At 40.1% G+C, this 18495-nt stretch overlaps 1 protein-coding gene across 1 annotated transcript; it reads left to right on the forward strand.

The window, feature by feature from the left end:
- The first annotated feature begins 3645 nt into the window (after positions 1 to 3645).
- Positions 3646 to 17879, forward strand: LOC124012211. Its single transcript, XM_046325688.1, has 20 exons — positions 3646 to 3841; positions 7084 to 7167; positions 11218 to 11334; positions 11998 to 12041; positions 12287 to 12364; positions 12497 to 12562; positions 12675 to 12761; positions 12958 to 13035; positions 13160 to 13240; positions 13359 to 13445; positions 13755 to 13859; positions 14087 to 14185; positions 14311 to 14358; positions 14472 to 14552; positions 14651 to 14874; positions 16341 to 16410; positions 16498 to 16587; positions 17040 to 17132; positions 17457 to 17561; positions 17745 to 17879. The coding sequence occupies exons 1-20, from the start codon at positions 3646 to 3648 to the stop codon at positions 17877 to 17879; spliced, it is 1968 nt and encodes a 655-aa protein (XP_046181644.1).
- The last annotated feature ends 616 nt before the right edge of the window (positions 17880 to 18495 follow it).

The following is an 18495-nucleotide window of genomic DNA, read 5'->3' on the forward strand; positions in this document are numbered from 1 at the left end:
TGTTATTCCCCTCTACAGACTAGAGGATTTCTGTTATTCCCTGTTTGGACTTGAATAAACTCTGTTTCTGTTAAGTCGCTTTTGGGTCCTCTATCACCTGCATGACAACATCTGTGTGCAGTTGCAGGTGGTAGCCTACTCCAAAAAAAAAAAATACAGGAAAAAAATGTAATCCACTTTTTGCACAGTGCAAGGGGGTTCCTCATCATCTGAGCTGCTGCACGTCTCGGATTTCCCAACATCTTTGCAGAAACTAGTCGTTTCTATGGGAAGGGTCTGTGGCCACTTGTAGAAGTAGCCTAAATGATGTCAAACAGTGTGACCAAAACAAAGATCTACACACATGCAAGAAGCATTTCTCACCACATACAAAAAGTGGATTTAATATTTTTCTGAATATTCTGTTTCTTGGAGTACCACCTGCAACTGCACACAGACATTCATAAGAGACACGTTTCTTCTGAATCGAGTACGAAGAAAGTATCGCCAAGAATAGTAAAAAAAAAAGTATTATTGATTACATTAAACAGCAGCCTATGCACGACCTCAAATGAGATTTGTATTTACATGGCTATCTAGCAGCAATGACAGGCTATACTGGCTATGATTCAGTTTGTCTCCTGGAAGGAGAAGAGGCACTGTGTAGTTCTGTTGGTCACTGTTGCCATTGTGTTCAATGAAATAGGCTACCAGAGAGAGAACCTATCAGACAACGTGGCTCCCTGACTTGAGTTGTGGATGGTTGAGTTAAATTATGTCCACAAGGCTAATTACCCTGAATATGTCTTTCCCCAGGATGCTCTTTCAGTGTATGTTCAAGGTAATGTAGTGGAGGCTCTGGTGGTTGAAAATCAACACTATCCCTCCACCCCTCCTGAAATAGAAACAGCACCCTTGCTTGGAGTTTATACAAGCAATGGAATGCTTTGATAAAAGCTGAAGGTCTAGTAAGTAGCCTATTGTAAACTATAACACATCTGACAAATTAGAGTAAAATGTCATTTTATCAATGGGGACATCAAACATTGTGCAATAGATTACAGACTGTTTGGTTGAACCTTTCTAGGGCAGGCGTTCCGCTAGCGGAACCCCTCGACAACATTCCACTGAAAAGGCAAATTCAAAAATATTTATTTGAAATATTTAACTTTGACACATTAACAAGTCCAGTACAGCAAATGAAAGATAAACATCTTGTTAATCTACCCATCGTGTCCGATTTAAAAAATGTTTTACAGCGAAAGCACAACATATGATTATCTTAGGTCATAGCCAAGTTACAGCCATTTTTCCAGCCAAAGATAGGAGTCACAAAAAGCAGAAATATAGATAAAATTAATCACTAACCTTTGATGATCTTCATTAGATGACACTCATAGGACATCATGTTACACAATACATGTATGTTTTGTTCGATAATGTGCACATTTATATCCAAAAATCTCAGTTTACATTGGCGCGTTACGTGCAGTAATGTTGTGATTCCAAAACATCGGGTGATTTTGCAGAAATACTCATAATAAACATTGATAAAAGATACAACTGTTATTCACAGAATTAAAGATAGACTTCTCCTTAATGCAACCGATGTGTCAGATTTCAAAAAAACTTTATGGAAAAAGTCGGCGCTCAGAGCCCAAAACAGACAGAGAAATATCCGCCATTTTGGAGTCAACAGAAGCTAGAAATAACACCATAAATATTCCCTTACCTTTGATAATCTTCATCTGAAGGAACTCCCAGGAATCCAAGTTCGACAATAAATGTCTGATTTGTTCCATAAAGTTCCATAAAGTCCATCATTTATTTCCAAATAGCCACTTGTTGTTAGCGTGTTCAGCCCAGTAATCCATCTTCATGAGGCGCAGGCACTTCGTCCAGACAAAAACTCAAAAGGTTCCATTACAGTCCTTTAGAAACATGTCAAATGATGTATTGAATCAATCTTTAGGATGTTTTTAACATAAAACATCAATAATGTTCCAACCTGAGAATTCCTATGTCTGAAGAAAAGCACTGAGACGAGAGGTAACTCTGTTGGGAGCGCGCGTCATGAGACCAAAGCACTCTGCCAGACCACTGACTCAAACAGGTCTCATGAGCCCCTCCTTTATAGTAGAATCCTCATTCAACTTTCTAAAGACGGTTGACATCTAGTGGAAGCCATAGGAAGTGCAACTTGACTCCATAGACACTGTGTATTTGGTAGGCCAAGCTTTGAAAAACTATAAACATCAGATGTCCCACTTCCTGGTTGGATTTTTCTCAGGTTTTCGCCTGCAATATGAGTTCTGTTATACTCACAGACATCAATCAAACAGTTTTAGAAACTGTAGAGTGTTTTCTATCCAATACTAATAATAATATGCATATATTAGCATCTGGGACAGAGTAGGAGGCAGGTCACTCTGGGCATGCTATTCATTCAAAAGTGAAAATGCTGCCCCTATCCCAAAAGAGTTTTAACAGCGTTTCTAAAACTCCAAACATGGTTATGCCTGATCATAGGCTTTTTGTTTAGTTTTGTATGTGCCAGTAATAGCTTATGTTAATTTTATCACCAGCACTTTTGGAACCATGGCACCACCGTAGCTATATAATCCAATCACCTTGATTCCTCAACCTGCTTTGATTATTTTTGGTCAGAGTAACGACTGTCAATGACTGTCGTAAGATTTCTAACTTTCACAGACTGACCAGACTTCCTGTTGGTCAGGAAGATGTCCCTTTCCTAAAATTAGCGAGGACCACTACAATTCACGTCCCCATGCTTCGACCACTTTGACCAACAATATGCATCCTAATGTTTTTTATAGCGACAATCGATTTTGTCGGAGTACTTCCTTATTAAAACCCTAACCTAAAATATGCATTAGATTTAAATTGGCTGCCATTTTCTGTATTTTAGCCTCTAATTAGTTTTCTCTAATTAGGATTTGTGTTGGTCTGCTGGTTTTCCTGAACAGCCACCCTCCTTGGATGTCTTATTGTTGCCGACTATACAGCCAGAGCTTGTGTGGATTAGGGTTTGGTTATGACACATGGGTTACTAGGCCTACATTATAAATATGACACAATCAGCATTTCACATTGGATATGAATCATCCAAATGATCAATCAACTGTAAAACACGTTCAGATACTGTAGAACCAGCAGAGCAGAAGTAACAAGAGATGAGAAGAGCAGGCTGTCTCGGCTGATTTATGTGTGTGTGTGTTGGGGGGGGGGGGGGGTTGAACGCTATGACACCTTGAATGTGAAAATGAGAGTGGCTCTGTGAGTGGGCTCGGCCTAGAACAGGGAGATGATAAATGCAGGAAAGAATGTTCCTTTTGCATTGTGCCGCAGCCCCGTTTTCTACTCCGAGTTAGAGCCATATGCATTTCCTAAACTGCTCTACTCCCACTGCTCTTTAAACCATGGTTCAAAGTTCACAATTTTATAAACTCATCCCCAAAATGCAATTTAATTGATGACAATGTTGAGTGTTTTTTAATCAGTTTGGTAAACATTGTTCATCCCATTATGACATTGCCAACCACGGTGTATGGAATTATTTTACGTATTAATTGTTCCTTATAAAACTCCAAGAAAGTGTAAGATGGTCTTGAACTCTGTCAAAACACTGCAGTATGAAGGGCGATAATGAGTAGGCCTACGTTCAGTAGCTTTTTGAAAGCGACCACGCTGAGATTGCTCCGCGAGCGGCCGCTTCTGTGTGCAGCTGGCCTGGTGATCGTGACGGGTTCGGCAGCCTACTTTCATAACAAATATTATGGCGTCGGTGAGGATGAACCCGCCACCGTGGAGATCGTGGACCGTGTTGTCACTGTTGAAGAGGGTACATTTACATATTTTACACTGTCTAAATAGCAATACTGACTGTATAAACGTGTAAAATTTGATTTGATTTGATTTGAAGTGCTTTTAAGGTACACAATAGAAGGTTTTGGTAGAACGAGGGTGTACTTTGATAAAACTCCCAAGTTTTTAAACTTTGTTTCCATTAAATATTCCACATAAATGAAGGCATTTGAATTAATTATATGAAGAGTGCCTTGGGCCTCCTTTCTTTTTGATAGGCAATTTACCCCTTTTACCAAAGAGCACCTTCTGTCTACCAAAACTTACTATTCTGTAATTTAGCAGCGCCTCCCTTCCTTCTTTTTATTTTTGAAGAACTGTATGTAGTCCGGACTGAAGCTACAGTTGAAGTCGGACGTTTACATACACCTTAGCCAAATACATTTAAAATCCGTTTTTCACAATTCCTGACATTTTATCTTAGTAAAAATTCTCTGTCTTAGGTCAGTTATGATCACCACTTTATTTTAATGTGAAATGTCAAAATAATAGTAGAGAGAATGATTTATTCCATCTTTAATTTGTTTCATCACATTCCCATCGGGACAGAAGTTTGTTTCACTTGGGTCAAATGTTTCGGGTAGCCTTCTACAAGCTTCCCACAATAAATTGGGTGAATATTGGCCCATTCCTCCTGACAGAGATTTTTCAGTTCTGCCCACAAATTGTCTGTAGGATGGAGGTCAGGGCTTTGTGATGGCCACTCCAATAGCTTGACTTTGTTGTCCTTAAGCCATTTTGTCACAACTTTGGAAGTATGCTTGGGGTCATTGTCCATTTGAAAGACCCATTTGCGACCAGGCTTTAACTTCCTGACTGATGTCTTGAGATGTTGCTTCAATATACCCACATAATTTTCCTTCCCTTATGATGCCATCTATTTTGTGAATTGCACCAGTCCCTCCTGCAGCAAAGTACCCCCCAACATGATGCTGCCACCCTGTGCTTCACAGTTGGGAGAGTGTTCTTCGGCTTGCAAGACTCCCCTTTTTCCTCCAAACATAAAGCTGGTCATTATAGCCAAACAGTTTTACTTTTGTTTCATCAGATCAGAGGACATTTCTCCAAAAGTGCAATCTTTGTCTCCATGTGCAGTTGCAAATCGTAGTCTAGCTTCTTCTTGCTGTTTTGGAGCAGTGGCTTCTTCCTTGCTGAGTGGCCTTTCAGGTTATGTCAACATAGGCATCCTTTTACTGTGGATATAGATACTTTTCTACCTGTTTCCTCCAGCATCTTCACAAGGTCCTTTGCTGTTGTTCTGGGATTGATTTGCACTTTTCGCACCAAAGTACGTTCAACTCAAGGAGACAGAACGTGTCTCCTTCCTGAGCGGTATGACAGCTACGTGGTCCCATGGTGTTTATACTGGCGTACTCTTGTTTGTACAGATGAATGTGGTACCTTCAGGCGTTTGGGAATTTCTCCCAAGGATGAACCAGACTTGTGGAGGTCTACAATAGTTTTTCTGAGGTCTTGGCTGATTTCTTTTGAGTTTTCCATAATGTCAAGCAAAGAGGCACTGAGGTTGAAGGTAGGCCTTTAAATACATCCACAGGTACACCTCCAATTGACTCCAATGATGTCAATTATGCGAACAGAAGCTTCTAAAGCCATGAAATAATTTTCTGGAATTTTCCAAGCTCTTTCAAGGCACAGTCACTTAGTGTGTAAAACTTTTGACCCACTGGAATTGTGATACGGTGAATTATGTGAAAGTGAAATAATCTGTCTGTTAACAATTGTTGGAAAAATGACTTGTGTCATGCACAAAGTAGATGTCCTAACCGACTTGCCAAAACTATAGTTTGTTAACAAGAAATTTGTGGAGTGGTTGAAAAACAAGTTTTAATGACTCCAACCTAAGTGTATGTAAACTTCCGAATTCAACTGTACATACGTATACATACACACAAACACATGTGTATATATATATATATATATATATATATATATATATATATATATATATATATATATATATATATATATATATATATTTACATATATATATATTTCATATAAATATTTTCCTTTATTATGCCATGAACCATAACACTTTCCACAGGAGAAACAGAATCACAAAGCAAGTAAACTCTAATTGTGTTCCCTACCCCTTTACAAGCTATGTGTCTCCTATAACTGTCTTAGATGTACACCATTTGAAAGTGAATATCTCAAATTAAAAGACTTACTGGCCAAAATATAGTCTATATCTATCAGGCTTGATGGCTTATTGTGAGTCATTATTATGAGGAGGCGAGCATGCATCACCTGCTTGCATTGTGAGACTAGATATGCAGACATTGTTCTTGACATTGATGAACTTGTCAATCCAGTTAAGTATATGCCATTACTGTAACAGGTTATCCTATCAGTAGATATAACTGTGAAAAATAAATCAATGCTGTCCTCTAATGGGCTAGAGGGCTTATTGCACCTGCAGGAGGGTTAATTACTGGCTCTTGTAGTTGACCAGAAATTAATGTTGCTTCTTTCAAATCTGATGAATATACAATCAGTATTATTACATAGACAACTGTATTAATATTATAGAAGGCTACAATAAAAGTCCTAAAATAATCTACTTCTTGTGTGGTGGGACCCCTACTCATCTTGTCTCAGGTAGGACAGAATTATCCTTCCAACATCCATTAGATAGGATGATCATTTAATCCCTCTTGTTTGAATCAGAGCAGAGGCTTATATCAAATCTCAGATGACCAATGATGATTTGAACCCCATATTTTTTTCAAAATCTGCATAGGGAAGAGTGAGGTAATTTGAGCCAAAGGGGTGAGTTGAGCCACCCTCGTTTTGATAAAACCATACACAAAATGAACCATTTGACAAATATTTAGGAAGCGGTCATCATTTCATGGAGTTTATGAAGAATGAAACCACATGGAAAAGAGATAAGCAAGTAAGGTCCATAAACAAATTTTCACCAAGTCAAAGTAATTTATTGTGTGAGAGGTTTCATTATGCTTGTCTCTAGACCAAAGTAGATCACTTTAAGATTGTTCTATACATCAGTTGGGATCTCTAGAAACTTTAATATGAGGTCCTAAACCTGTCATGAAAGTGCATCATTGTAGCTGTGTCGGCTAATAATGTCAAAATGTTTTCCTTGGGGTAAGTTGAACCAGCGTCGTCTGAGTTAGGGGAGAGTTTGGCCGGCTCGGATGTCCTTGTCCCATCGTGCTCTAAGACTCCTTGTAGCGACCGGACGCGTGCACTCTGGCTTTGGTCGCCAGCTGTACTGTGTTTCCTCCTACACATTGGTGCTGCTGGCTTCCTGCTTAGGTGAGCAGTGTGTCAAGAAGCTTGGCGGGGTCGTGTTTCAGAGGATGCATGGCTCTCGACCTTCACCTCTCCCGAGTCCGTAGGGGAGTAGCACCGATGGGACAAGACTGGATATTGGATATCATGAAATTGGGGAGTAAAAGGGGTTAAAAAAAGTACAAAATACATTTGAAAAATTGAAGGGTTTGTTAGTTGTTAAACCTGTGTTAGAAAATGCATAAAATGATTCAAATACAAAAAGTAATTGTGACTGGGTTTGTTAGGTTCTACCTCTCAGAGTAAATAACTCAATGAACACTAGAAAAGCTTAACCAAGTTTAATTCTTCCCAAACGGTCAATACAGCTGCATTCAGACAACGACATTTCAAACAAGCACTGATACTTAACCCTTTCTCCTAGGATGAGTCTCCTCCTCCACATCTAAACAGCCAATGCATCTCTGTTGCTTGACAGAACCTTAGTGATATCTGTTCTTCCTCACTTCATATTACCTGACCTCTACCCATAGTGCTTACTCATCCCCAACTCAAGGGTGTCATGGTGATTGATACCAGACTATGTCTTCTCCTCCCAGAGAATCCCTCCCATAAGGTCCCTGATGGCTAACAGTAACATATCCTGACATAATGTAAACATTATACATTACCCTCTCTCCGTCAGTGACATTGTTAGGTTCTAAGATCTCCACCCGTCTCCCCTACACATTCCAAAGCCATCTGGCTCCTACAGATAACCATTAACTTCTGATTATAACAATGTTCCAAGTTTAACTCAGAATCTAACAGGTTGAATGTTTGAGTTGAGTTGTTTGGGAAATAAATGTCGACATGGTTTAAAAAAAGTAGTGGTAATACAGTATTTCAATCAGTACAGAAATGTGTAGGCGGATTAACCCCATGTCAGGTGTACGTGCCAAGATACCTACTTTTTGGGTTTACATGAATTCCGAATTCTGAATTACTACTCGCCAATGTCCAGTCTCTTGACAACGAGGTAGACAAAATTTGAGCAAGGGATGCCTTCCCGAGAGACATCAGAGATGGTAACATTCTCTGTTTCACAGAAACATGATGACTCGGGGTAGTAATCAGAGTCGGTACAGTCACCCGGTTTCTTCAAACATTGCGCCGACAGAAATAAACATCTCTCTGCTAAGAAGAAGTGCGGAGGTGTATGCCTTATGATTATCGAGTTGTGGTGTGTTCATAACAACATACAGGAACTCAAGTCCTTTTGTTCAGGTCACCTATAATTCCTTACAATCAAATGCCGATCGCATTATCAACTAAGAGAATTCTCTTCGATAATAATCACAACAGTGTATATCCCCCCCATGCAGACAACTCGATGGCCCTGAAAGAACTTCATTGGAATCTATGTACACTGGAAACCACATGTCCTGAGGCTGTATTTATTGCAGCTGGGGATTTTAACAAAACTAATCTGAAAACAATGCTCCATAAATTTTATCATCATATCGAATGCGTGACCCGTGCTGGCAGCATTCTGGATCATTGCTACTCTAAATTCCGGGACGTATACAAAGCCCTCCCTCGCCCTATAACAATTCTCCTCGTCATCTGAGGAAGAGTAGTCATGATCGGACAAATGCGCAGCGTGGTATGTGTCCATGTTAATATTTAATAAATCAATTGAACATTGAATAACAAAACAACAAAGTGAAAGAATGGAACGGTCCTGTCTCGTGAAGACACAAAACAGAAAACAATCACCCACAAAACACAGGTGGGAAAAGGCTACCTAAGTTAGATTTGTCCTCGATGGCGGCTCTGGAGGTTGAAAACAACCTCAGGAGGTTGAAAACAACCTCAGGAGGTTGAAAACACTCAAAGACCTTTACAGATGCACAATCGAGAGCATCCTGTTGGGTTGTTTCACTGCCTGGTACGGTAACTGCTCCGCATACAACCGTCTGCAAAACGCATCACCGGGGGCAAACCACATGCCCTCCAGGACACCTACACCACCCGATGTCACAGGAAGGTCAAAAAAATCATCAAGGACAACAACCACCCGAGCCACTGCCTGTTCACCTCGCTGTCATCCAGAAGCCAAGGTCAGTACAGGTGTATCAAAGCTGGAACCGAGAGTCTGAAAAACAGCTTCTGTCTCAAGGCCATCAGACTGTTAAGTAGGTCAGAGACTGTATGTGGGAAATCACTCTGGAAACTCGCATTCGTATTCCTTCAAGTTTGCATATCTAATGGTTACGCTTCTGGGTTTGCAAAAAATGTCAATTTTCCGCACCCATCAGTAACTGTCTGTTTTGCATGGGAAAGGTTACAGACACCGCATCGATTTATTTGCTCCTCTTCTGATTTGAATAGACCCTGATAAAATAAGTAGTGTGTCTACTTCAGACACATCCCCAAAGACAACACCTCATTTGGCCGCCTTTTTTTCCAGTTCTCTGCTGCTAGTGACTGGAACGAATTGCACAAATTGCTGAAGCTGGAGACTTTTATTTCCCTCACCAACTTTAAACATCAGCTATCTGAGCAGCTAACCGAATGCTGCAGCTGTACATAGTCCATCTGTAAATAGCCCACCCAATCTACCTACCTCATCCCCATACTGTTTTTATTTACTTTTCTGCTCTTTTGCACACCAGTATCTCTACTTGCACAGAGTCTTACTTCCTGTGTGAAACAGCCATAAGAAGGAGACATTATTCAAATGAAATAGAAGAAGTTGGCTACCAGTGCTCTGTATGCTGTAACTGTATTCCCATGGCTCAAAATGGCTTGGCATCAAACATTCAGATGACACACTCCTTCAAACAGTGAAGGTCAAATTTCCTGGTGGGTCAATGTAAGCTAAAGCTGACAGAGCTAATAGTCAGCTGTCTGAGAAGCTCAAACAAGAAGGCTGACAATTTCAATTTGCAACATGACCTTGTGTTGGCATCCTTCTGGAGAAACTTGTTTCAAAGTGTTTGAAGTATGAATCGAATCTTACACAAAATATATTTGACAATTAAACGTGAAGTAATGCCAAAAACAACAAGCAGTCAATTATTCTTGGACTGTGCTAGACATGGACATGGGAGATGGTTGGCTGCCTTGATTGGCTGATGCTTAATGATTTTCAACAAGTGGCTGGATGAGGCATAGGTTTAGCCAATAGCACATGGGTAGACCATACTTCAGGTCTCAAGAAGGAAACTTATTATGCTATACAAACTGTATCTATTACCTTGGGTGAGATCATGCCTATGGACACCCAGTTGCATTGTCAATGTTTGGATAAGCCCCAAATGTGTAAACTTGGCTTTTACACAATGACTCAGCCTCTAAATGTAGTTTTTTGCACCTAATTTGTTCATGGACAGTTCCACAAGTCCATATTTTCGGCTCATCCCCTTTCAACTGTCTCTTCTTCATATTCAGATCTACAAAGGCTGATTACCTGTGATATCTGCCACAATCCCCCACCCCTCTACACAGGATGTTTTGATGCAGATTTAGGATCTTAATTTGATTTATGTTTTAGTCCCACGCGTGGAAGTTGAATGCTTTGACAAATCGAATGTGAAAGTGAGAGTGGTTCAGTGAGTGGGCTCGACCTTGAACTGGAAGATGATGAATGCAGGAAAGAACGTTCCTTTTCAGAACCATGGAGAGCGCATTATGTATTGTGGCGCAGCCCCTTTTTCTACTCGGTGTTAGAGACATATGTATTTGCTAAACTGCTCTAATCCCACTGCTCTCTAAACCATGGTTCACAATTTTATAAACTCCCAAATCATCCCCAAAATGCAATTTAATTGATGTAACTGTTGAGTGTTTTTTAATCAGTTTGGTAAACATGTTCCTCCCATTGTGACATTGCCAACCATTCCGAATGGAATAATTTGACGTATTAATGGTTCCCTATAAAACAATTTAATTCTAAGAAAGTGTCATATGGTCTTGAACTCGGTCAAATCACAGCAGCATGAAGGGCGATAATGAGTAGGCCTACATTCAGTAGTTTTTTGAAAGCGACCACGCTGAGATTGCTCCGCGAGCGGCCGCTTCTGTGTGCAGCTGGCCTGGTGATCGCGACGGGTTCGGCAGTCTACTTTCATAACAAATATTACGGCGTCCTTGAGGATGAACCGGCCACCTTGGAGATCGTGGACCGTGTTGTCACCTTTGAAGAGGGTACATTTACATATTTTACCATGTCTAAATAGCAATACTGACAGTATAAACATGTAGAAAAAAAGGAGGAAGGAAGCGCTGCTAAGGTACACAATAGAAGCTTTTGGTAGACAGAAGGTGCTCTTTGGTAAAAGGGGTAAATTGGCCGTCTAAAAGAAAGGAGGACCAAGGCACTCTTCATAAAATTAATTAAAATGCCTTTATTTGTATGGAATGTTCAATAGAAAGTTTTTAAACATTGTTTCCCTTGAACATGACATACAAATGAAGGCATTTTAATGAATGATATGAAGAGCACCTTATACCCTATTCCCTATTTTTTTTTACCAGGGCCCATAGTAATATGGTCAAAAGGCTCTGGTTAATAGTAGTGCTATAAATAGGGAATAGGGTGCCATTTAGGACTGATTTGATGACATGATGATGGCTAGTAATTCCACTATTAACAACAACAAACGAACATGCTCCTCTGAAACCAAACCTGTTCTTTAGGTTTAATTGATGATATTGGAACATTATGCAGACACATAAATACAATGTGATATCATACAATATAAACACAATTCAATTATAAGTTCAGCCTAACTACATGGACAGATGTTTGGTGTCTTGTAGTATTTCTTCAACTTAGAGAAAATAATCCTTTATTGTTTATTCATAAAGATCATGATCCCACCCTGGACCAAGAGGACCCAGTCCTTGTTCAGGTAAGAATACTGTAGGCCTATCAATAGTCTGGGTACCGGTCGGTTTCTGCTCTCTTGCCAATTCCATCGTGGCAAAATGATATTTGCATGACAATCCCATAAGGAGTTGTCAGAAAAAACCGCTGAAACCGCCTGGCACCCAGGCTATAACAATACTGCTTCATTATCAGGACTGGTTCAATAACAATCTGACATTCAAACTGTAATTTTACTGACTTGAAAATGGATCCTGATTTATTCCTTAGTTTGTGGATGAGGAGGTTGGGCAGCAGCCCTGTCTGGCTTTAGTCCCTTGGTCTGGACCTCTGTGGGTTCCCAGCTCTGTAAGTCCAACAGTACTGATACTCTCTTGTCTTCACTCTTGTCTATGTAACTTAAACACACACATGACGTTTTCTGAAGAACAATATGGGAATACATTTCTGTAAACATATTCCATGTTTTTACAACTGCAGCTGACTTATTACCTTACCCTTGCTGGGAGGATGATAGTGAGAGAGCTGGCAGTGTTAAACACACAGGTAACCATGCAGATTATTGGACAAAGATCATATTTTCTAATAGGCATGATTACCTTCAGTATCCACTATGGTCGTGAAATACTTTGTTGTCCTTTCCCTCATTTTCTCACAGATTTTCATGATGGAGCAGCCTATTTTCATCTGTTTCAATCCTGTAGGGAGGTTGGTGTGGGAGGAACTGTCTTCTCAAACTGAACAGGTAGCCATTCATATGCAGGTACCTCAGATGTTTCCTCAACCTTAGAACACAGACCTGTGTAGTTCAACTGCCAAATCTTTTATCATCTATAATCAGTGGCCACCACTTGCGATCCTCCCTATACATCTGTCACTCCTTTAGGCTACCAGTCTATCATTCAAACGGACTCTTAAATTGATCCTGTCTTGTTCCTTAGTATGTGGATGAGGAGGTTCAGCAGCAGCCCGGTCTGGCTTTAATTCCTTGGTCTGGACCTCAGTGGGTTTCAAGTGCCGTGAGTCCATCCATGCTGATACTCTCTGGTCTTTAGGGGGGCTTAAACATAAACATAATGTTCTCTGAAGAAGAAAAAAACGTATGGAAATGCATTTCTGTAAACATATTCCCTTTTGTTATAGCCTGTCAAACTGCAGCCAACGTATTACCTAACCCATGCTGGGAACACGCTGGTGAGAGAGATGTCAGTATTAAATACACAGGTAACCATGCCGAAAATTAACCAATGCTCATGTGATCTAATAGGGATAATTACCTTCAGTATCCACTATGGTAGATTAATACTTTGACGTCTTTAAAGCTGTTTCTTATTGTTCACAGATTTTCATGATGGAGCAGCCGATTTTCATCTGTTTCACTCCTGTAGGGAGGATGGTGTGGGAGGAACTGACTTCTCAAACTGAACAGGTAGCCATTCATGTGCAGATACTTCAGATGTTTCCTTAACATTTGAACACAGACCTGTGTAGTTCAACTGCCAACCCTTTCAGAATCTATAATGCAGTGGCCTCCTTTTGAGATCCTCCATATACCAGTCTGTCACTCCTATAGGCCACCAGTCTGTCATTCAAACTGACTCATAAATTGATCCTGTCTTGTTCCTTAGTATATGAATGAGGAGGTTGGGCAGCAGCCCTGTCTGGCTTTAATTCCTTGGTCTGTTTGTTAATAATCACAGAGAAAGCTCTACAATTAGGGGATGTCTTTGTTTTGCAGCCAAATAGTGAAGACTCTGGTTTTCCCTTTGAGAAGATGCAGCTGGTTGGGAACTGGGGTTCGTTTCATTTCCATACCTGGATGATCCGTTATGGACGAGTGCAGGTACTTCAGACATATTCTTAACATTTATGAACACACCTGTGTGTTTTAACTCCCATTTGTCTCTGGGGTTTCTTTTGTATGTCTGGTCCTAATTGAAACCTAGAGGAAAGTTGTTGTACGAACATTGTGTGGGCTCTATATCACTGCCAGTGGTGATCACCTGCCAAATGATATAGAAATCTAAAATATACAGAGAGGTGTGCAGACTGAAGCCGTTTTCCTTATAGCAAAACGAAGAGGACATGCATCACCTGTGCATTGTGAGGGGAGTGGAGAAACAGCTGTGGTGGAGCAGAGTCATTCAGGAAAAAATCCTGGACCCATGGGTGAGAGATTCTCAACTGATCTTTCATCTCAAATGCACCTGATTTGTGTCAAATGATGCACCAAATATAGGGCTACTTATATTTCCTTAATGAAATGTAATTTTTCCAATGTGATTCTTTGCAAGGGTAATGTCCAGGTGGTCCTCACCAACAAGGAGGTGACTGGTATTAAGGTACAGTCAAACACTCATAAAAGAAAATGGAAAGTGGCAAATGTCCATTTACCTATTTTAATAAATGTTGACAAAATGAAATGATACATTTAAATTTCTATCCTCATTTTTAGTACCTTGGTAGAAGGATCCATGGACTCAGGTCTTGCCTCGTCAAGAGGAGGTCAGAGTTCACCTATTATGAGGACGCCCAGGTATGCCTCGTTGTTTCTCTGTGGTAGGATTTATTTCAGTGTTTGGTTGAGGGGTTTTCAACATTGTGGTTGGGCTGACGGTGTTGTTTGTTAAATAGCAGGTGGATATCTCCACCACAGTGGAGGGGTTCCAGGAGAGGGGGGATGACATGATGACGTATCAGTTCTCTACCTCTGACATTATCACCACCCCTCATGAGCCGTCCTCTGGCTCCTCTCAGCAGTTCCCCCAGGATTCTCCACCTCCCCTCCGCCTCCCCCGTTCCCTTCCCCTCCACCTTACCACTTCACCCAGGACCAGACCCCTGACAGCACTCCTCAGGTAAAACTCTTTCTACAGTCAATAACCCTTTTTATTTGTTTTCCTGACATTTGTACTTGTGTGTACAGGTGTGTGTCTCAGTGTCATTGTGTTCCAAGCTCAGTGTTTTGGTTTCAACAGGTTTGTCAAGTTTTTAGGTCAGGATGAAAGTATTGTTATGATGTCACTGAATGTTTTGTCCTCTTCAGTTGCAGGTGAAATGCAGTTTAGTATTTATTTTTATTTACTTGTCTATGTAAGTTAGTTAAGAACATATTCTTAACTGACTTACCTTGGGAGCCCAGAGTTGATGTTAATGTGATGTCTGTTTTAGGAGTTTGTGGAGGAGCAACATAATGTTGCAGATGTGCCCCAGCTGTGGTGAGTTTGCTTTCATGTGTTCATCTATAGTAAAAACATTTGCTTTGAAATAATCTGCCCCTATATTGTAGTTATACAGATGTAGGACCTTAATAACCTTTTACTGCAGTGGGCTAAATCAGGGTCACTGTCAGGATCGTCATCAGAACACTCGGACCAAAGCGCAGCGTGAAATCGGTTCGACATCTTTTATTTGAAGTGAACCGCACAAAAACAATAAAGAATAAATGAAACGTTATGATCTGGAGTGCTCAAAGGCAACAACACAAAAACAAGATCCCACAAAACACAGAGGGGAAATGGCTGCCTAAATATGATTCCCAATCAGAGACAATGATAAACAGCTGCCTCTGATAGGGAACCATACCAGGCCAACATAGAAAAAAACAACCTAGATTACCCACCTAGTCACACCCCAACCTAACCAAAAAAGAGAATAAAAAGGCTCTCTATGGTCAGGGTGTGACAGTCACACACAGTGTTTCTTAGTAGTCTTAAACAAATCTACCTTGAAACAAAAGTATACATCTCACACACATGGATATAGTCTTAAAAAAGAAGACACCATTAGAATTTCAGATATAGAGTTGAAACACTTTATATACACTACCGTTCAAAAGTTTTCAAACAACTACTGATTCAAGGGTTTTCTTTATTTTTACTCTTTTCTACGTTGTAGAATAATAGTGAAGACATCAAAACTATGAAAGAACACATGGAATCAAAATATATTTTAGGTTTGATTCTTCAAATAGTCACCCTCTGCCTTGACAACAGCTTTGCACACTTTTGGCAAACTCTTGGCATAGGAAATATTTGTTATTATGTGGATTATAATTTACATTTTTGTAGGGGTTGATAGATTTTTCGTTAGCGCAAATCAAGTCTGTAATTACAAACCTTAAAAGACTTTTTAAAACTAAAATACACTACAAGTGTCTCAGCAACAAACGAGTGATCAAATTAAGATCCTACATTGGTATGGTTTTTCTAAATCCTGCAGTTGTAACATAGGCTAACATAAAAGGATATCTTCATCTCATGGCATTAATGTATGCTTTAGCTTCTTATGTTGCACATTTTCTACTAAACATTTCTATTTACAGGAGTTACTTTGGAAACCAAGGGACAAGCAACTTCTCTCTGAGGTTGGCTGGTATCCGACGTGCTATGGAGGTGAGAAAGTGTGAATTTACCACCTTTTGAATTTCATTTGATGTACATTTCTGTACCATTTCTAAATGTACTGTCTTGTTCTCACAGACTCTGACATCCTCAGACAGTACCTCCCTTAATTACCTCACCCACGCTGGGAGGATGGTGTTGAGTGGACTGTCCGAGCTCAACCAGCAGGTAACCATTCAAATAATTGTACAACATTCATCAGACCAGATATATAGTTCCCACTGGGCACAGATGTAATTTCAGTGTGTCGTGTTTAGTTACATTTGGTTGAGTTGTCAACTAATGTGAATTCAATCAAAGAAATGTACCATGTCATTGGACTTAGGTTAAGAGTTTGGTGAAAAAAATATGTTGATAACTCTTTTCAATTCCAATCAGTTTTCCATGTTTATTCAACATCATCACATTACATTGTTGTTGTTGAAATGACAAGGAAACAAAGTTGATTCAAGCAGTCTTTGCCCAGTGGCTTACATTTAGGCAATAGTGATTCATAAGGTTTAGTTGAAAAGTTCCAATGTCTTACAAGCCAAACAATCAGAGGCCCTCTGAATTACAGACATGAAGCTTTGAGTTTATGATCCAAGTTCTAAGGAATTTTATGATTGTTTTGTTTTGAGGATGTGAGGCAGTTTCAGCAGACCTACGACATCCTGGTGAACTTCATTAATGAGCCAGCAAACAGGGAGCAACTAGAGCTGGAGATGGCTCTTGTAGGAGTAGGTTTACATGCAAGCTTGAGCGTTAGCTGCAGGCACCGTCTGCTCATCCAACATCTACTCAATGAGACTTTCTAAAGTGCTTGTCAATGAAAAATATGTAATTATCTTATTTGTTTGACTTCAGATCAACCACATCAATTTCACGGATGTATTTTATGAATTCGTTCTACTGAGCCTTCTTGAGGGAAAAACATCTCTTCCAACATCTGTAAGTGACCCTAATAATGTAAACATCCTGTTGTTTATCTACCCCATCCACACTGTAGCCATACCAGGTCTGTAGACACTCACTCATGTCCCCTGTTCCTACTCCAGAGGCCTGGTAGCTTCTTTTATCTGCTCATGGAAGTGATGATGAGGATTCGCCCTCCTGGAGGAGCCTGGACAGAGTCTGCTGGGAACTTCTACCTCCTCATTAAGGTGCATATTCATTTATTTATTTATTTACCGTCTCTCTCTCTCTCTCTCTCTCTCTCTCTCTCTCTCTCTCTCTCTCTCTCTCTCTCTCTCTCTCTCCCTCTCTAACTGTGTGTGATGGTTTGTCATCCTTATCTTTGTAGCTGGTCATAATCTATTTGTTGATGATGTGTCTGTTGTCTTCAGGATCAGATGAAGGCGTTGTTGGACTCCATCTTCAACCTCGATGAGTCCGTCTATGAAAGCCCACAAAGGCTCTCGTGGCAGGTGATGGAGAATCTAGAAATGCAGGTTGACTTCCTCCTGTCCAGCCTGGATTAAGGGTCCCAAACAGCCGAGGATCCCAAACACAAAATAAAGTATTTTGCATTTAAACATTATCTGTCAATCTCAAACTATTTTTACATCATGTCAAATCAAATCAATGCACATTTTATTGGTCACAAACACATGGTTAGCAGATGTTAATGCGAGTGTAGCGAAATGCTTGTGCTTCTAGTTCCGACCGTGCAGTAATATCTAAAAAGTAATCTAACAATTTCAAAACAACTACCTTATACACACACAAGTGTAAAGGAATGAATAAGAATATGTACATGTAATTATATGGATGACCGATGGCCATGTGGCATTGGCAAGATGCAGTAGATTGTATAGTACAGTATATACATATGAGATGAGTAATGTAGGGTATGTAAACATTATATAAAGTGGCATTGTTTAAAGTGACCAGTGATACATTTATTACATCCAATTTTTTATTATTTAAGTGGCTAGAGATTTGAGTCAGTATGTTGGCAGCAGCCACTCAATGTTAGTGATGGCTGCTTAACCTCACTAGGGAATGTGGGTCGCTAGCGTTCTATGTCCATCATTTATGTCCAAATACCTCCTTTTTGTTCTCGTGTTTAGCCCAGTATTCCACGAGGCACGAGCA

Source organism: Oncorhynchus gorbuscha, linkage group LG24 (assembly GCF_021184085.1).
Source record: "Oncorhynchus gorbuscha isolate QuinsamMale2020 ecotype Even-year linkage group LG24, OgorEven_v1.0, whole genome shotgun sequence".
In the NCBI taxonomy this organism is placed as follows: Eukaryota; Metazoa; Chordata; class Actinopteri; order Salmoniformes; family Salmonidae; genus Oncorhynchus; species Oncorhynchus gorbuscha.

Coding starts and splice junctions, on each gene's coding strand:
- LOC124012211 (XM_046325688.1), top strand. CDS start 3,646: ATGAGTAGGCCTACGTTCAGTAGCTTTTTGAAAGCGACCACGCTGAGA. Junction 3,842..7,083: donor TGTTGTCACTGTTGAAGAGG/GTACATTTACAT, acceptor GACTCCTTGTAG/CGACCGGACGCGTGCACTCT. Junction 14,359..14,471: donor AGGAGGTGACTGGTATTAAG/GTACAGTCAAAC, acceptor CCTCATTTTTAG/TACCTTGGTAGAAGGATCCA.